Raw genomic sequence first — 20,113 nt, 5'->3', positions numbered from 1 at the left:
TTGCCAGTCCTGGGCCTTGGACTCAGGGCCTGAGCACTGTCCCTGGCTTCTTTTTGCTCAAGGCTAGCACTCTGCCACTTGAGCCATAGCGCCACTTCCAGCTTTTTCTGTGTATGTGGTGCTGAGGAATCGAACCCAGGGCTTCATGCATGGTAGGCGAGCACTCTACCGCTGAGCCACATTCCCAGCCCTGTGTGTCCTCTTGACCCCTGAGTTTCAAGCTGCCCATACTCTCACGGCATCTGAACATGCTTCCTAGGAGTTTCCAAAGAGTCAGGAAGTAGAGGAGCTGAGTCCATCCCCGCAGGGTGTGTCTTTGTTGTCTTTCTTGACCCCTTAGTACCTCTTCCTTTGTGCCCATGCATGGCCTCTTGGGTCAAGGATCCATCCCTTTCATCATCGAGTTCCCTGAAGTTTGTGGTTCTGAGTGTTAGATAAATATTTGCTTCATTCCTCAGCCCCATGGGGATGGGGTTGGCCCTGCAGGCTTCTTTCCACCTTGACTGGCCCATGAGCAGTGTACATCTGAGGGAGTCCTCCACTTGTGGTCAAGGTCGACCTGCTGTATAGACCCCCCCCCCCCGCCTCCCTGTGTGCAGGTCCACTCAGGAAAAGTCTGAACTCGTGACAGCAAAACTAAGAAGGAAAGCTTCCTCAAGGTTCCATTTACATTTTCTCATTTTGCTATGGAAGCACAGAGAAGCTGAAATCAGATAGATTTGGGCCCAGGTCCTGAACCTGTTCCCTCTCTGTGGATGGCAGAGTGCTCCCTCTGACCCTCAGTCTCTTTGTGAGTAACTTCCCTGGGTGATGAGACCGAATAACCCCAGTTGTGGGCACACTGGCGCCGGATGGGCACTCCACACACACTGCTTCTGCCCCCTGTTCCGACAGTAGGGACAGCCGTTTGCCGTGGCTCCCTTGAGAGGGTCATGGTGTGACAAAGTGGGCAGCTGTGGAGTGGGTGCAGGGTTCGTGCCAGTCCTCTCCCCCGTGCTGGGCTTCAGGAGCCCTGCTCCAGAGGCCTGGTGGTGGCCTGTCTGGACTCAGTTGCTTTCCCTGTGTAAGCATTTCGTCATTTTTGTTCTCGTAGTATGGGTTTATCCTTCATTGTTCCTTTCTGAGGTTTAGATCCTCCCTCTCCCCACTTCCTTTCTGGGTCATCTCTTTTCTTTCTCCTTAGCCACTTTCCAGGCAGTGGACATTTGGTTATTTTCAATCTTTTGCTATACCGATTTATAGCAAATGCCACTGTGGAAGCTCGTCTTGTCTTTTGTTTTTTGTTTTGTTTTGTTTTTGCCAGTCCTGGGGCTTGAACTCAGGGCCTGAGCACTGTCCCTGGCTTCTTTTTGCTCAAGGCTAGCACTCTACCACTTGACCACAGCACCACTTCCAGCCTTTTCTGTTTATTTGGTACTGAGGAATTGAACCCAGGGCTTCATGTGTACGAGGCAAGCACTTTACCACTAGGCCATATTCCCAGCCCCTCGTCTTGTCTTTTGCAAGGTGTGTTTGGGGCTCACTTCTTGTGGTGGACTGGGGAGTGGAAGGGAAGTGTGGGCACAGTCTTGCTGCAAGCCTGTCTTGTCCCCATGGCAGCTCAGTCTTGCCAACAGTGTTACCTATTTATTGTATTTTAGTCAATCTGATGGTGAGGAATAGTATTTCCCATTGGTTTCTACTTGTTTTTCTCTTAATTATGAGCCAGGATGAACATCTTTTCAAGTGTTTAAGGACCATTTCTATTTCTATTTCTGTGAAATGTTTGTTCACTTTCAGCCCAGTTTTATTCTGAGAAATTAGCCTTGGTGGTATTTGATACACAGTTCCCAAGGCCCTGGGGTGACTGTGATACAAGACTATCGGATCGCACAGGACTTGGGCTGCTGGAAGAGGCAGTCTTGCAATGGATGTTCATATACTTGCCAAGCAGATGATGTCTGGTTCTGCCTCGAATGGTCTGGAATGCTCCCCCTTCCAGAGGCTGTGGCATTTGGTTTGGTCCTGCAGTTTTAGCTGAGAGAAAGGGAGCCAAGTGCAGTGATTCATGCCTGTCAATCCTACCTAGGAGGCTGAGAATGGGAGGACCTTAGTTCCGAGCCAGCCCGGGTAGAAAAGTCTGTGAGAACTGTCAGCAACGGGCAGCTGGACACGATGGCACATGCTTATCACCCAGCAACCCCGGGGGAGACTGAAATAGGCAGATTTGTGCTCCAGGATTGTGCCTGGGTTGGAAGTGAGACCCAAACTCAAAAATAGCCAGTGAACTTGGGCCGCTGATGGCTCATGCCTGTGACCCTACCTTCTCATGTAAGGCTGAGATCCAGAGAGGATCACAGTTTGAAGCTAGCTAAGGCAAAAAAAAAGTCCGAGAGACTCCATCTCTAAAAAACGTGGGTCTAGAAGCCAGGCACTAGTGGTTCACGCCTGTAATCCTAGCTACTCAGGAGGCTAAGATCTGAGGATCTTGGTTTGAAGCCAGCCTGGGCAGGAAAGCCCCTGACACTCTTATCTCCAGTTAAACACTAGAAAACTGGAAGTGGTGCTGTGTCTCAAGTGGTAGAGGCTTGAGCACAAAGAGGCCCAGTGACAGCACCCAGGCCCTGAGTTCAAGCCCCACAACCAACTAACCAACCAACCAAAAAAAAAAAAAATCTAGTCTGCAGTGGTAAAGTACCAGCTGAGCAAGCAAGTTGAGCAAGCATGGTGGCCCTGAGTACCAGCTAACCTTGGTACAACTCCAAACCAAAACACCAGTGAGAAACAGGGATAGAGGTTTAGTTTAGCAGTAGAGTGTCTGGCTAGCAAATATGAGGTCCAGAGTTCAAGCCTAGTAGTCCCCAACACTCTGGAAAAGTGTGGTGACAAGAAGCCCTTTGTGAAGAGCTCCAGGACAGTGGGGAGAGCTTGTCAGAGCCGAGCTCGGACCCACTAGGCTTCCCTCTGAGAGCAGGGCGGGCTTGTGACTGGGTCTGGGTTCTCAGGCCTGGTGCCACGAACATGGTGGCTCCTGTAGACCCCCCTCCATGTGCTCTGATTTCACCGGTGGGGTGGAGCCTGGAATTGGAGTTTCTCAGAGCCTGCCAGGGAATTCAAGTGCAGGCAGCTGAGAGCCACCACTGGCCGAGGGGACTGTGATGGCAGGGTGGAGGGAGGGTGATAGCCTCCACCACTGACTCTCCAGCATGGCTGTGCCCAGACCACTTGGGCTCTCATAGGCTTCAGAGCATGGGAAGGAGAGCAGAGTGTGTGTGTGTGTGTGTGCGCGCGCGCGTGTGTGCTGGGTACAGAACCCAGGGCTTGTCCCATAGCAGGAAGTTGTTCCACTATCACTGAGCTACACTTCTACCCCTGAGGTTACACTTTGAGAGATACTGAGGCAAGAGACAGGAAAGCCTGGGGTGGAAACCTGAACACAGGAGACGAGGGGCCCAGTCTTGAGCATTTCAACAAGGGGCAGCCACTGAAGGAAGTGTGTGCAGCAGAGTCCGGTGCCTGACGTGCAGCTCGTGTCCCGCAGAGGACGCACAGGTGACCCGGGTGAGTGGGGTCGGAAGCACCAGTGGACGGAGTGGGGGAGGTGCCCCCGATCCTGGATTCACCAGCGTTCAGTTCAGTACTAGCCTAGCATGGACAGGGACTTCCAGCTGGAATGATGTCTTGTGTGACTGCCACGGCCCTAGCTGTGTCTGCATTTAGGGCAGGGGCAAGAGGAGGCTGAGGCCGCCTGTGGAGCAACTTCCACCTCCCCACCCACAGGAACTCTGCTTCCTTCTTTCCCTTCCTGTCCCGTTCACTGTGCCGAGTGGCTCTGTGCTCGGCTCCACATGCATTAACCTCCAGGCCTCCCTGTGACCTGCCACCCAGCTTGACAGCACCGGCCGTCTGCGTGTGGTCTTCTAGTTCCCTCCTCTCTTCTTTTCTACCTCTGATGTAGGGGTCCCTGTTCCCTTAAGTCTCCTTGAATCTCACACCTTTTCACACATTCAAGGGGACCTTGTCAGGCATCTTTGCAAATTGGCTTCTAGGGAGGATTCTGCTCTGAACTTCCCAGTTATCTGCTACCAGCAGACTCAACATATCTAGAATGGACAGACCCTTCCTCTCCTTGAGTTGGACACTTGTGGAGTCACTTGAGCTTTCTACCCTGTATCCTCATCTGTCATCTGTGTGCATGCTTATCTATCTATCTATCTGTCTGTCTATCTATCTATCTATTCCTATTTCTGTCTGGGGCTTGAATGCTGGGCCTGCGTGCTGTCCCTGAGCTTTTCCTGTACCCCTGTCACTGGATCAGGGCCCTCTCGGATCCCTTCCAGAGGGCTTGTTGGACCAGGGCTCCTGGTGGACCTCTGGTTCTTCTTCCTCGTCTCCCTTCTTTCTCCTTCTCATCTCCCTACTCTCTTTTCCTTGCTTAGTAGTGGGGCTCAAAGCCAGGGGCTGGGCACTTTGCCTTATAGTGTTTTCGCTCACCACTGGTACTGCATGCACCTTTTGGGCCACACCTCCACGTTTGACTTAGTTGGAATAAGAGTTCCACAGACTTTTCCGTCCCAGCTGGCTTTGAACTACAGTCCTCAGATACCAGCCTCCCGAGTAGTCAGGATTACAGTTGTGAGCCCCCAGCACCCAGCTGGAACTAACTGCCTTGTTGAGTCGAGGCTGTTGGAGATGATGCCTGGTCCCCCTGACTGTGGTCTTGGAGCCATGGGTGGCTGTGTGTCCGCCGTGTCAGTGGTTGGCTGTGGCTCGCAGGGCTGCATGGGCTTCCTCTCTCGCACTCTGGGTTTTGCTTCAGGATTCATCCTCTTCAGAGCTGGGAGTAGTGGTGTGTTGGCTTTCCCACCTGCTGCTCTTCTGCCATCTACTGATGGCCGGGCATTTTCTTGGCCCCTGTGCGAGTTGCTGGTCTTTGACTGTAGCAAGGGCACTCCAGAGGACTGAACTGTGGTTAGCGTTCTGTGTGCATTGAGGTGAGTGAGGGAAGGCAGCAGGCTCTGTGGGGGTGGGGTGGGGGGGGCGGGACAGCCTTTCTCTGGTGCCTCTCACAGGCCACCAGCGCAAAACATGGCACATGGTTTTCCTGACCACTTTTAATTTAGCTCATTACTTTGGCCTGGTATTTAAACATACTCTGCAACATGCCCATAGGGTTTAGAAGCAACAAATGAGAAGAAATGTACTTTCTGGGAAAGCTTCAAAGAAACACTGGTCTTTATCTTCTCCCCAGCCTCTTCCGCTGAAACCTACCAGTCTTTTTCTGAGCATGCTTGCTCTATAAATAGAACAGCAGGTCTCCTTGGTTGGCCTGAGATACAGACTCTCATCCGCTTTGCGAAAGATTGTGTCTGTATGTGTGTGCGTGTGTGCACACACACCCGTGTTGGGGTGGATTGTGTTTTCGTTTTGGTTTTTCTTTTATGTATGAGTAGCAGGAGATGTAGGAAAAAGTGCTTTAGCGTCTGTTCTTTAAAGATAATTTGTAAACTTTCCCGGGCTTTGGCTTGCTGGTTGTGTTATTTATTTATTTATTTTTAGTTTTAAATTTGCATATAGGCCAGAGATGGAAGCCGTTTCTGCCCCTGTTGAGGTAAGGATGGTCCCAGGGGTGGGGCAAGGAGGTGTCTGTGCAGCGTGAGTTCTTTGAAACCCACCGAGAGGATCTCAGTGTCGAGCACTCTTGACTGCTGTTGCAGAAGGACCGACATGAGTGTCACCATGTTCTCTTGGACCTGGAAGGAAGCTTAGAAGCCACGCTGGTCACCAGTGCTTCTGGGCTGCCATTGGCCTGTGTCCTAGCAGCGGCACCTTGTTCTGTATCAGCACAGGGCCCATCCGTGTTCGTCTTCCAGGACTGTGGGAGATGGTTGTTTTTCTCATGTCTTTCTTCCTGGGAGAGGGGGTAGGTGACCTCTTCAGAAGTTAGGGAGGTGAAGGGAAAAAGCCACGGGTGAGAAATAGCAATTTTTGAAGGAGCCGGAGGAGGCTGACAGCAGCGGGCTGGTCCCAGAGAAGATTCCATGCTAGTGGTCTGGAGGGGAGAGGGGGAGCCTGTCTGTGGAGGGATGGGTGAGTGCTGGCACAGGCAGCCCACCCTCCCCAGGAGGGTTGGGAGTTCATCCCAAGGCAGGGGGAGAGGAGAGACCCTTTCCCCAGATACCATGCTGGTCTGTGTGGCTGGGCCTTACCCTTTGCATGGGGTAGGTGGGGTAGAGGCTAGCTTCAGGAGTTTTTTCTGTCCTCCCCCTTTGAAGGACAGGCTGATGGGAATCCCCGCAAGCCAGTGTGTTTCTCGCACATCCTGATTCACCCTGGCGTTCCTTTGGAAGTTTCATGTAGTTCTAGGTAAACTTTATATATGTACTTTGTACACACGCTGCTGTAAGGTCAACTAAAGTGCAAAGCTGTATGGGACTGCTGAGACTCCTTGTGGCATGGGTGTTGGTCAGACATCGTGTAAGGTGGTACCAAGCAGAGTGTGAGGTCCTGGGTTCTTTTACATGTGGATTTTTTTCTTTTCTTTGCAATGCCAGGGATAGAACCCTCGCCTTGCACTTGCTAGGCTGGTGCCCTGCCACCGAGCCCCACCCCATTCCCACTTCCTAGTGGACTCCCCTCGTGGCTCTGCGTGGTTGGGGCATCTTGTGGCTGGGAAGCTCCCTGAGCATGCGCTGTCTCGTGGTGTGCCCAGCCTCGCCTGTGTGAGGTGGGTTCATCGGCAGCGGGTGGCGCGGGCATCGGGCTTGGGCACTGTTCTCTCTCAGTGTGTACAGATTAGATGCCCATACGGGCCGGTGAACAGTGCAGATGGCCAAATGGAGCACAGGCCTGGAACTGTGCTGAACCTCAGAGATGGATATAGACAGTTTGGCAACAGGATCCTGAGAAATGGCAGGAGGCCAGAGAACATGGAGACAGGGCCAAGAATAGCTGGAAAATACAAAATGCTGAAGTTGGAGAATGCACCAGACCCGTGGCCCAGCTGTCCCTCAGCTACTGCTTACTGCAGTCCCATGAGCCTCAGTTTCCCCTTTGCTCTAATCTGTGTATATCTAGGGCACTGACATCCGCCCCACACAGTCACTCCATGGCCCCCTAGAGGATTGTGGTGCCCCCTTCCTCCCCCAGTGGTGCTTGGTCTGCACAAGGGTCAAGGTTTGTCAGAGTGTGAGAACTGTTTTTCCTGGTAGGCTACTTGGCTCTTTAGGGACACGAAGGCTCATGGCCACCACAGGGCATGTTCCAGTCAGCTGGGTGAAGAGGCCCCTCGGAAACGCACGCTCACAAGTATGTTCCTGTGCTTTCAGACCATCATCAAAGAAGGTATGCTGACCAAACAGAACAACTCATTCCAGCGATCAAAGAGGAGGTACTTCAAGCTCCGAGGGCGAACCCTGTACTACGCCAAAACTGCAAAGGTGAGACCCGGGAAGAGGAACCCTCGGCCGCTGCGTGCACAGTGTCTGGGCAGGGGGCCTTGATTGCAGACCAGTTACTTACAGCTAGATTGTTGTTGTTTGGTTTCTTTGTTTTTTTAACACTCTTAAGGTGTCAGAGTTTATTTGTCTCAAAGCATGTTTTATTGTTTATAAATACTGTTTCTTATTGTTTATAAATACTGTTTCTGTTCACTTTTCTGTAAGAATGGAGAAATGATTGCAGAACTGTATCCTAATTGGATATCTTCTCTTCAGAAAGATGTGGGGCACAGACCAAAGCATCTCTATCATGGGCTAAAAGTTGTTTTGAAGTCAGTGTGCAACATTCTTCATTTCTAATTTTAGTGTATGGACTTCCAAAGCAAGCACACAGAGATTCTGTATTTCTAGGCTTTACAACAGCCAGCCCTCGTTCTGAGTGGCCACTGCAGGAAAGACTCAAAGCCAGAATCCCCGGGCAGGTTACTGTCCGAGGAGGAGCGGCGCATTCCACTGGTGCACACGGTGACTGGGACGTGAGACACTGGCGTGTGGGCTGAGATTCGCAACACTGTGTTGGTGGCAGTCCTAATACTTAAAATACCTAGAGTCACTTTGAGAAGTGTCCCTAGAGAGTTAGTGGGCTAAAATTTGAAATGGAGTAAAGCAACTTGCTTAGTAAGGGTTCTGACCATAGATTGCCCTTCATTTTTTAAAAACTGGTGTTTTGGGCCTGTTGGTGGGTAAGGTGAAGATTGAGCCTGTTTTCTTAGTTTCTAATATTTCCTCCAGGGGTTCACAGTGGGGTCATCTTAGAATAGAGGGAACTGGAAGGTAAAGGAATAAGGAAGGAATCTTGAGGGAGAAAGGAAGGAAAATTGGGGAGCGGGTGACCCTAAGCCCGACTCCCAGCTCTGGCTTGGAGCTTGTGTGACTTTCCGGGACTGGATGCCTTCTGCCCGGCTCCCTGCTTTTCCTTATTGCAGGATCTCCTCTACTAGGGTCTCTTCCCACACAGCAAGCTATGTTAGCTGGACCTTTCCTGTTGGGCTCTCTCTCTCTACTTCCCCTCCGCTTGGGGGGGGAAGGGGCTTATCCGCCCCTTCCTAGGTGGTCCTTTATCACTGTCACGTGGGAGCGATGGCCACAGGTAACCCTCGGTGGCGTGTGGTCGCAGGGTGCCCCAAAACCGCCAAGAACGACACGGATGCGTGGGCCCCTGGAGAAAACCTCTAGGGCTTCTGTTTATTCAAATGAGGAGCCCCCCAGATATATCCCAAAGGCGGGCACAAGAGAGGGGTCCCTGATTGGTCCCAAGGGGCTGTCCCTCAAGTGGTGTCAGGAGACTTCCTTTGTGGGCAGAGGTCCAGCCCCCCAAGGATGGGCCCCTGGGGTACCCCTCCGCCATAGCACACATGCTAGCCCCAGGAACAGGGGCTTCTCTTCCTTCTAAAGACAGGAAGGGGAGGGACAGGCCGAGGTCAGCTGTGGCCCCTTAAAGGCCCAGCTGACCCCAACACTTTCCTATGTGTGTCATCTAGAAAAACTATAGCCCGAGGGCAGATGTCCATTTGGACCAGGCTGGGACATAGACTGAGGACATATTTTACATTTAAAAGCAGGAAATGTAGGCAAGCATTAGTAGCTCCTGCCTATAATCCCAGCTACGCAGGAGGCTGAAATCTGAGGATAGCGATTCGAAGCAAGCTGAGACAGGAAAGTCCATGAGTCTCTTTTTTCTAGTTACCTAGCCAAAAAACAGAAACAAAACCAAAACCTGAAGTAGAACTGTGACTTAAGTGGTAGAGTGCCAGCCTTGAGCAAAAAAGCTAAGGGAGGGCTTGGGGATTTAGCTCAGTGGAAGGGTACTTGCCTGGCAAGTGCAAGGCCCTGTGGTTTTGTTTTTTTAATCTCCAGTCAATCATATTTGATATTTCGTTTTTCTCCAGTCAATCATATTTGATGAGGTGGACCTGACAGACGCCAGCGTGGCTGAATCGAGCACCAAAAACGTCAACAACAGCTTCACGGTGAGATTGCCATTCATTCACGCAGGAGCCGCTGAGAGGACGCGCCGCAGACCCCTTGGGCTGCTTCCCTTTGATTGGAATGACGATTGGAAAAACGTGATTCCAATGCTGAAAACAGTTCTGTAGTTGGAGGATAACAGAATTTGGCAATACAAGCAAGCACAAAGCAACTAAAAAGCCCAAATGAAATTCTTTTTGCCATGTTATGGTTTATGTATTAACAGTTTTGTACAGAGTTTAAAATTTTTTTGTGGTACTGTAGAAAAATTGGAAATTTTAATTTAATGAATTAACTAGTTTAGTTTTGGTGGTGCTGGGCTTGAACTCGGGGCCTCATGCTCGGGTGCTCCACCACTAAGCCAGCCACCAGCTGTTAAAATCTTGATTATTTTAATTTTTTCTGTAAAGAAAAGTATATTAAAGCAGTTGAAAAGCAGCCATAATTCAGCTACATTCAAAACACAGAATGTTAATTTTTTGGTGTGTGTGTGTGTGTGTCTCTCTCTCTCTATTTTATAAAATTACAATTAAGCTTTTCCCTTCCATTTGTAGAGGTGGGTAGTGCTTTCTGTCAGCGTTCTTGTGTTGTGCCTTCTGGCAGGCAGCAACCACTCACCCGTGTGTCTTCATTTCTGTAGATCTGTGTCTTGACCTCCAATCCTTCACAGTGTACTCGTCTCTTTTCTTTCATCTTATCTCTCTCTCTCCCTCCCTCCCTCCCTCCCTCCCTCCCTCTCCTGGTCCTGGGATTTGAACTCTGGCTCTGGGCACTGTCTTTGAGCTTCTTTTGCTCAAGGCTAGCTAGCACTCTACCGCTGGAGCCACAGTGTTACTTCTGGCTTTCTCTGTGATTAATTGGAGATAAGAGTCTCATGGACTTTCCTACCTGGGCTGGCTTTGAACTGTGATCCTCAGATCTCAGCCTCCTGAGTAGCTAAGATTGCAGGAGTGAGCCACCAGCTCTGAGCTCATCCTGCCTTTTTTTCTTGATACTCGCCAGTGGATTTTCCCCATGCCAGTTGATCTAAGCGTGTGTAATGTTATTTAATGGCTACGTGGAATGGCATTGTCTGGTATGACTTTATGCTTTTGTTTGTTTGTTTTGCCAGTCCTGGGTCTTGAACTCAGGGCCTGAGCACTGTCCCTGGCTTCTTTTTGCTCAAGGCTAGCACTCTGCCACTTGAGCCACAGCGCCCCTTCTGGCTTTTTCTATATATGTGGTGCTGAGGAATCGAACCCAGGACTTCATGTATACAAGACAAGCACTTTACCACTAGGCCATATTCCCAGCCCAACTTCACACTTTTGGCTTTGCGTGCTGATGTTAGACCTGCCTGTACAAGGCCTGTAGCACTACAGTTTAAAAATTACTATTAAGCTCTCCTCACACAAGCAAAAAAGCATTTGCCTTTGATAGCTCAGCAAAAGCAGGTCATTTTCCTCATGTTTAGGATCTGAGAATTTTGGTTAGGTGTTAGTTTTCAGGTCCTTTTAAGTTTTGCTTTATCTTATTTTTTCTATGTGGGTTAGCTGTTGATGTTACTGCTGCTACAAATGGAGTTTCCCTCCTGTGTTTAAACTTCGTATTCTATTTTGATGCGATTGCTCTTAGTTTTACTTCATGGCTTTCTGAGATGGCCAAGTTTTCTTTTTTTTTTTTGGCCAGTCCTGGGCCTTGGACTCAGGGCCTGAGCACTGTCCCTGGCTTCTTCCCGCTCAAGGCTAGCACTCTGCCACTTGAGCCACAGCGCCGCTTCTGGCCGTTTTCTGTATATGTGGTGCTGGGGAATCGAACCTAGGGCCTCGTGTATCCGAGGCAGGCACTCTTGCCACTAGGCTATATCCCCAGCCCCCAAGTTTTCTTGATGTCTCCTATATCACTTTCCCTGTTTTACTAGTATTTGTATTTTTTTTCTTTTATGTGTCAGTCCTGGGACTTGAACTTAGGGTCTGGGCACTGTCCCTGAGTCTTTTTGCTCTAGGCTAGCACTTTGCCTCTTGAGCAACTTTCAGCTTTTTTGGTGGGTAATTAGAGTTAAGAGTGTCACAGACTTCTCTGTTTGGGCTGGCTTTGAACAGTGATCCTCAGATCTCAGCTTCCAGAGTAGCTATAATTCCAGGCGTGAACCTCTCTAAGCTTTTGAGGTGTCTTCCAAAGGTTCTACTCTTACTCTGTTTTACTGAATGTAGTTATTAGCACATTTATGTGGAAATCTGTGTCAGAAACTCTTTACATCTGGTTTTTCTATACATCTTTCTATATTGTCTCATTTTTCTCCTCGCTTTCACTCCCTTGTTCTTTCCTGCTATTATGCCTGGTGTTTTTAGTTGGCAGGTACTGACTGAAAAATTGTGAAGATGGCATTCGGTTCAGGAGGCCGTTGTGATGTCTTCCTTCAGAGGGTACTTCTGGTAGGCAGACAGGAAAGCAGCAGATTATCTGATATCTGATGTGAGATAGAGGAATTTGAAGATGGCTTTATTTTTTCCACTATCTGGCTTGTTTTACTTCCTCTGCTTCTATGATGTACTCTTTTTTTTTTTTTTGCCAGTCCTAGAGCTTGAACTCCGGGTATGAGCACTGTCCCTGAGCTTCTTTTGTTCAAGGCTAGTACTCTACCACTTGAGCCACAGCACCACTTTTGGCTTTTTCTGTCTATGTGGTACTGAGGAATTGAACCCAGGATTTCATGCATGCTAGGCAAGCACTTTACTACCACCAAGCCACATTCTATGGTATACTCTTTTACAGATTATTTGGTTTGACTGAGTTCTGGCTTGCCTGTCAGTCCTGTGGTATTATTATATAGTCTCTAGCCATCTTCTCAGCTTCTTTGGTTTCTACTTAGGAATCAGTAAATTGTCACCATTTAAGCTTTCTTTGGGTGTTTATATTTATAAGCATTTGATACTTAATATTACATTATAGCCAGATGTGGTAGCTCCTGGTTGTAATCTTGTTTTGTTTTGTTTTTTGCCAGTCCTGGGGCTTGAACTCAGGGCCTGAGCACTGTCCCTGGCTTCTTTTTGCTCAAGGCTAGCACTCTACCTCTTGAGCCACAGCACCACTTCTGGCTTTTTCTATATATGTGGTGCTGAGGAATCAAACCTAGGGCTTCCTGTATATGAGGCAAGCACTTTACCACTAGTCCCTATTCCCAGCCCTCTTGGTTGTAATCTTGGTTATCAGGAGGCTAAGACCTAGAGGATCTTGCTTGAATTCACCCTAGGCAAGAAAATTCCTAAGACTCCATTTCTAAAATAAGCAGCGAAAAGCTAGGCTGAAGATATGGCTCGTGTGGTAGAGTACCAATTGAGTAAGCAAGCTATACTTGCCTGAGTACCAGCAAAAAAGAAAAAGAAAAATATTACTCATTATAAAATGTGAGTAATATTTAGATACCATTTTGCTTGAATGCACTGGTCTTTCTTTTTAAAACTACTAAAAATAACATTTGTTTGTTTTTAAAAACCTATTTAACATAGGGACTTTGTTACTGAAATCCTCTCAATATTTTATTTTGTGTCTACTTGATCACAAGCTTTGTTTTGTTCCTTGGGAACTTTGCTCAGTTATTCATTCATTGATTGGGCAGGTTGTGTTTTGAGGGCCTTCCTGGGCCATGACCTGTGTCCAAGGTACAAAGGACAGAGTTCTTACCAAGCCAGGGCAAACCAGACAGTGAGCCTCCCGGAAGGAAGCTCTTGTCTTTGAACGTTCATGGTCTTTGTTTCCTCTAGCAGCTAGAGGCCCCAGCCAGCAGGAATAGGTTCTATTCCTTCCTTTCAGTCTCTGGAAGTAGAAGGCCTCCTCTTCTCGCAAGGTCACTTAAGTACTTAAGGGCCAGGGCTGTGTAAACCAGGTGTGGTGAGGCACTCACTCTTTTACCAGACGGTGACTTTGGTAAGCTGCATAATGAGCCTGAGCCTCTGTGTCCTCATTTAAAAAATGGGTTTATTATGGAAATAGGAGGACCGGCAAGTGTGTGCTCTTACTAACTTGGATTACAAGGACTCACCGATTGCTACATGCACAAACTGAAGGCAGTAAGCCAACCTATTTCATTATTGTGATTGGGTATTATTGTGATTGGAAATTTTTCTTCTAGCCTGTTATCCTTGCATCTCAAATTTAATGTTGCATGATTCTTGGGTTTGCTGAACAATCTAAATGAACAGTCACTATGCTTGTTCTAGGTGTTGGCAGACCTGAAGCAGCCCGATTGCAGTGCTGTTACCTCTCTAGTCATGGCAGTGGCTATGGTAGGATGAACCTTAAAGAGGAAAGACAGGTTTTTCTGGAATATATCCCAAATTCAAAATCATTAAAAAGAGTCATGCTCTGCCCATTGTAAAAAGTGCTGTAAATCATTGTGCGAGTGGCTTCTCATCTGTCCCTGGATATAGCCTGAGGCACCTGGTCTTCCATGCCTCCTACCCTGCCCATTGTACCGCAGGCCTCCTACAGTCTGGCCACTCTTGTTTAGGGATTGCCATGGGTCAGGTGCCTGTTGGCCCTGGGCTTTGGAGGTCCAGCTCCCAAAGGAATGAAGGTACCATGGGACACCTTGCCTGCTTTCCTATGGTCAGACCAAAGTTCCCAAATGTCTCTGAGGCTCATATCTGTATAGTCTTAGCTACTCACGAGGCTCAGATCTGAGGATCATGATTCAAGGCCAGCCGGGGCACGGAAGTGACGTTCTTATCCTCAGTTAACCACCGAAAAACTGGAAGTAGAGCTCTGATTCAAGTGGTAGAGTGTTAGCCTTGAGCCGGACAGTTCATGAACAGTGCCCTGGCCCCGAGCTTAAGCCCCAGTCTGGCACGCCTGTGCGCGCGCACACACACACAATTCCTGGCCCCATGCTCAGAGATTCTGAAGCTGACTTACAAATGGACATTTTCCCCAAGCTTTCCAGGAGTCGTGGCCACCCATCTTGAGGATCGTTCATGGCACTTATGTAGTTCACTGTCATGAGTAAGTGTGGACTTCATGCTGGTCTGTGCATGTGGAGTTGAAGCCACGGACGTTGAAGGATTGTCTGTGAGTGCCAGCCACATGCAGGTCCAGTCTCTGCTTTCTGTTGGGCACGACATTGGGGACGGGCAGTTGCCATAAGCACCCTATGAAGAGACGCCGGCCTCAGGGACTCCTGTGCGCTGGGGTTCCTCACCTTGGGGATGGACAGGGCCAGACCCGACCAGTGCTCTGTTACACACCCCCAAGCGAGGCTGAAATGGCTTCTTTATCCCCAGGGAATGTAGGACTCCTTTGACAAGTAAGGTCTTGGCCTGGCTACAGATACAAAACCAGAAGAACTTGGCAAGCTGTGTTCTGGGGACCTGAAGGGTATTTTGGGGGTGAGAAACATGTTCTCCACAGCTTCCTTAGTGGGGAAGAAATAACAATAGTCCTGCGATAAGCAGGACAGCAGCAGGCGCGGAGCGCAGGAGGGAAGGCAAGAAGCGGCTCCGTTGCTGTGGGTGGGGCCTGGCTCCTTTGGCAGAGCGAGGTGACAGCCAGGTCGACAGGTTGAGGGAGTTGGAGCTCAGGAATGCTCACCTGGGAAACCACAGTTCATGCCTGCCAGGTATCAGACCCACATGTGCGTCATTTTATTAGTTTATATCTTAAGTCATGTAAATTGGAGTAAAGATTTTAAGGAAATTTAGGCTACAGGGAGAAATGCACTCACAGTAGCCCAGCAGTGTTTTTCTCCTCTCCTGTTCCCTTCACACACTTCCTAGGGGAACACTGAATTCTTCATATACTATCCACCTATCAGTGCAGGTGTAGTTTTGTGTTCTGCTTTATTTACTGTTTCATCCTTAACAGCGCTGTCACGAGTTTCTGGTAATTGTGATTGTGTCAGCAGGTGCTTCACTGTGCCTGTGTGACAGTTGATCAGTTAAACTTTATTGACTCACTCTCAATATTAGGAACTGAGAATGCTTGGTGTCTAGTTGAAGATACTGCTAGAAGACATCTTAGACCCAGGAAGGGACCCCCGGGAGGGTGAGCCCTGCCTGCAGCGTGGCTGCGGGCTCACCATGCTCTCCAGGGCCCTTCCTTTCTCCCTCACTAGCCCACAAGCCAAGAGAAAGTTTTCTTCTGCTGTAAGTGGTGTTTTTGTTTTTTGACCAGTATCGTGGCTTAAACGCAGGTCCTCGCCACTGTGTCCTATCACTTGAGCCCTGCCTCCAGCTGGCTCTTTGGTTATTTATTTATTTTTTTTTGGCCAGTCCTGGGTTTGGACTTAGGGCCTGAGCACTGTCCCTGGCTTCTTTTTACTCAAGGCTAGCACTCTGCCACTTGAGCCACAGCGCCCCTTCTGGCCATTTTCTGTATATGTGGTGCTGGGGAATCGAACCCAGGGCCTCATGTATATGAGGCAAGCGCTCTTGCCACTAGGCCATATCCCAGCCCCGCTGTTTGGTTATTTTGGAGACGGAGTCTCATGGATTTATTTGCCCAAACTGGCTTTGAGCCACCTCTGTTCTCCAGATCTCAGCCTCCCGAGTAGCTAGGGTTTTAAGAATAAGCCACTGGAACTTTGCTCCGTTTTTAGCCCTGTTTCTGGATGAGTGCTGCTTGCCATTATTTTAGGTGGATCGTCATTGGAATTTTCATGGCTCCTCACCTTCCAGAATCTGGATAGCATGGCACAGGCTTTTAGAAAAGGATTTGGCGAGACCAGGCTGGTTTTGATGAGACGTGGGCGGACCAGGCACACGGGCTTAGACCATGGAGCTGGTGGAGGCGGACCCACGGGCAGATGGATGCCTGCTGTCCACACAGCCGGGCTGGGAGAAGGTGGGGGGGGGGGGCAGCCTCAGGTATGGATAGAAGGGCTGCAGACTCTCTCACGAGAGCGAAGGGACAGAGGATCTTGGGAAGAGGCCAGAGGGCGAGAAGTAAATCGTTGTTGGTGTCATATGCGAGCTGCATGAAGAAAGGGCGTGGGCCCTTACTGTTAATAAAAAGGACTGGCCAAGTAATTGGGACTGAAAATAAAAAGTGTGTGTGTGTGTGTGTGTGTGTGTGTGTGTGTGTGTGTGTGTGTGTGTGAGATGAGTGAAAACCAGGATATACATCTTAGAGGGCTGCTTCTGTGTGGCTCCATCAATGAAGCTGCATGCTTCATTAGGACTTTCTGTTTGATTTATACTGATGCTGGTAGGAAATCATGAAGGTAATTATATGTGAATTACACTTGCCTGCCTATCAGTTTCCCATGGTTTCCTTAGCATCGTCAACACTAGAAATTTATCCTTAATACTTGTGGAGGCCATGAATCTGAAGCCAAGGAGTTGGCAGGAACTACCCTCTCTCTTGAGGCCACAGGGGAGGCTCTGCCCTGCTACTCCCAGCTCTTGGTGGCTCCAGGTGATTCACAGCCTGCACATTCCAGTATCGCCTCTGACTTCCCGTGTGCCCTTCCTCCCCTGCCTGTGTGTCTTGCCTTCTCTGTTACGGGGACCCTTGCCACTTGATTTAGGCCTACTCAGTCCTCAACTGCACTGCATCTGCAAATAGGTCTTATTTACAAGTTCCCTGGAATGGAGCACAGACATGGCTTTTTAGAGGCCATCATTGGAGTCACTGCAGCTGTTAAAATACCACAGGATACATGCTGTGACTGTGGAACGCTCCCTTTTGGGTCTGGCGGTTCCACAGGGCCACTTAGGTCCTTTGGGAAAGGGATGCCCCTGCTCTGGGATGGCTGTCCGAGCACTGGTCACCACAGTGTCTCTTTTGGGGAGCAGGAAGAGAGAGAGTTGCCTGGCAAGGGTTTACAGTCTTAGTTCCTGGATTGCCTCTCCCTCCCCAAAGCCTCTGTAGATATGACTGTAACTCTAAGCTTTTTGTTGTTGTTGTTGGTTGTGGGGCTTGAACTCTGGGCCTAGGCGCTGTCCCCGAGCTCTTCAGCTCAAGGCTAGTGCTCTACCACTTGAGCCACAGCACCAGTTCTGGTTTTCTGGTGGTTAAAGAGTCTGATGGACTTTTCTGTGCCCAGGCTGGCTTTGAATTGTGATCCTCAGATCTCGGCCTCCTGAGTCGTGGGCTCAATGGTTAGCACTTTAATTAATTAATCCTTTTATTTGACACACGGTCTTATTATGTAGCCAGTAGTGACCTCTAGCTCTTTGTAGCCTAGGGTGGTCTGGAAGTCTTGGTTCTCTTGCCTCTGCCTCTTGATTGTTGAGGTTAAAGTATGTTATTTTTTTTACTCGGGTATTTTAGAGAAGATCTTCCTTTTTTAGTTTGTTTGCTTTTGAGACAGGGCCTCACTGTGGAGCCTAGGCTGCCCTGGAACTTGCTATGTTGTCCAGGCTGGCCTTGAACTCATGATCTTCTTGCTTTAGCCTCTGGAATTATAGGGCTGTAGGCATGAACCACCAAGCCCAGCTTAAGAAAGTCTTGTTAGCTCTGTGCCATAAGGCAAGGGAAGACTTGATCTTTATAGAATTCAGTTTTCTCTTCTGCAAAAGTACTAGGATGTGTGCAAAGGAGTTGGTCATTACTGAAGTACTCTGTCCTTGTTTGTATACTAGGATATGGGTGAGGGTGCCAACCAGTATAAATGTCTATGTTAGCTAGTTGTTGTTTTTTTTTTTGTTTGTTTGTTTGGTTTTTGCTGCTCCTGGGGTTTAAACTCAGGGTCTGGGCGCTGTCCCTAAGCTTCTTTGTGCTCAAGGCTAGAGCTCTACCATGTGAGCCACAGTGCCACTTCTGGCCTTTTCTGAGTGGTTTATTGGAGATATGAGTCTCACAGACTTTTCTGCCCAGGTTGGCTCTGAACTACAATGCTCAGATCTCAGCCTCCTGAGTAGCTAGGGTTACAGGTGGGAGCCACTGACGCCCAGCTATGTTAGCTAGTTTTTATCTTTCCCACCCTTCATTTCTGCTACCAGGACAGTCAGAGGGGTTTTAACTTGCTGACACTTAAGCACTTACTCTGAGGTATGGGAATTCCAAAGTATTTTAAATGAGATCAATTTTATAGCTAGTGCTATAACACAGCAGCTGTGTCTGAAGAGTGAATATCGGAAAAGTTATTGTGTGTGTGTGTGTGTGTGTGTGTGTGTGTGTGAGTCGTGGGGCTTGAACTCGGGGTCTCGGTGAGGTCCCCGAGCTCTTCAGCTCAAGGTTAGTGTTCTACCACTTGAGCCAAAGTGCCACTTCCAGTTTTTCTGCCTGGGCTGGCTTTGAGCCCTGACCCTCAGATCTCCACCTCCTGCATCGCTAGGATTACAGGCGTGAGCCACCAATGCCCCGCTTGGAAAGCGATTCTTCTTAAGAGTTCATTAGTGTTCTGAAGAGGAACTGAGACAGAAGAGCACAGATAATTACGATGGGGCTTACTAAGATTGCCTTACACAATCTGAAGCTAGATGGTCCCACAGGGGTCATCTGCAAGCTGGAGAGGCAGAGAAACCAGTAGCTCTGGTCAGTCAAAGAAGTTGGAAGTCTCAGAGAAGGGTCAAAGATGCAGCCCTGGGCTGGGAATGTGGCTTAGCAGTGGAGGGCTTGCCCAGCATGCATGAAGCCCTGGGTTTGATTCCTCAGCACCACATATACACAGAAGAAACCGGAAGTGGTGCTGTGGCTCAAGAGGTTGAGTGTTAGCCTTGAGCAAAAAAAAAGCCAGGGACAGTGCTCAGGCCCTGAGTCCAAGCTCCAGGGCTGGCAAAAAACAAACACCCAAACCAAAACAAAAAAAAAATCCCAAGAAGAAAAATCTGGGCTACTCCATCTCCAATTAATCAGGAAAAAAAAAAAAAAGAAGATGCAGCCCTTGCCCTTGCCCTTGCCTGAGGTTGACGGTCTGGTGCAGACCCACTGTCAGAAGCTGAGGGCTCTGCAGACATTAGTGTCTGCAGGTGACAGCAGCAGCAAAACAAAACAAAAAGCACACCTGCTCAGTGGGAGCTGAGCACATGCCAGGTCAACTTCTTCCTTCTGCCTTTTGTTCCTGTACCACCCACCTGCAGGGCAGGTCTTCTCGAATGGAGATTCCCTCAGACATGCCCAGAAATGTGCATTACCAATTTTCTAGGTGTCTCTCAATCCACTCAAATTGACAGCCACAATGAACTACTATACAAGTACCAGCCTTGTTATCATAGCCAGCAGAAACAGGAAAAGCAAAATGTAAGGTTATCAAGTGTAATTACACCTACAAGACCCTTTCCGTTATTTAATTGCCAGCTGAATAACAAGGAAGCCGTGTAAACGAGTAATTTCTTGTGTTGTTCTGAAGCGCGTCTATTTGGCATTCATCCTTGTGGGACAAACTGAAGTTCCCTGGTTGGCCTGTGTAAGGCGAAACCGTGGCTCTGAGTTTCTTCGCTGTTCCCAGCAGACGTCAGCGTGTGGGGTGGTCAGGGCTGCTCCTTGGTGAGGAACTGTGACCTTCATCCGGATTTCAGCCTCAGTTGTCCTTCCTAGCTTGTTTGGATCTCGTATTTCCTGAGCAGAACTCCTGAGCCAGTCCTTTTGGCCTGGAGAAAGGAAAAACTGTCTCTAATAGGCAGACTCTCCCCTCATGAAAGACTCTCCCCCCCTGTGACTGGCAGCCTGGTCTGAGACGGGCAGAGTGGAAGTCTGCTTCAGTGCAGAGTCTCAGGAGCCCCTGTTGGACAGCAGCCCCGCCTCGCCTC

General features: G+C 49.0%; 1 protein-coding gene across 2 annotated transcripts in view; it reads left to right on the top strand.

Annotated features, from left to right (window-relative positions):
• Positions 1-20,113, top strand: part of Dgkd (diacylglycerol kinase delta) — an 85,970-nt gene that overhangs the window by 16,957 nt on the left and 48,900 nt on the right. For both annotated transcript variants that reach the window (XM_048344478.1, XM_048344477.1), the window contains exons 2-3: positions 7,308-7,418; positions 9,368-9,448. In XM_048344478.1, the coding sequence (XP_048200435.1) occupies positions 7,308-7,418; positions 9,368-9,448 (192 nt within the window). The remainder of the gene's footprint in view (positions 1-7,307; positions 7,419-9,367; positions 9,449-20,113) is intronic.

Source organism: Perognathus longimembris, chromosome 4, assembly GCF_023159225.1.
Source record: "Perognathus longimembris pacificus isolate PPM17 chromosome 4, ASM2315922v1, whole genome shotgun sequence".
Classification (NCBI taxonomy): domain Eukaryota; kingdom Metazoa; phylum Chordata; class Mammalia; order Rodentia; family Heteromyidae; genus Perognathus; species Perognathus longimembris.
Note: the sequence above shows the minus strand (reverse complement) of the source record. Positions and strands in the feature narration are given on the sequence as shown.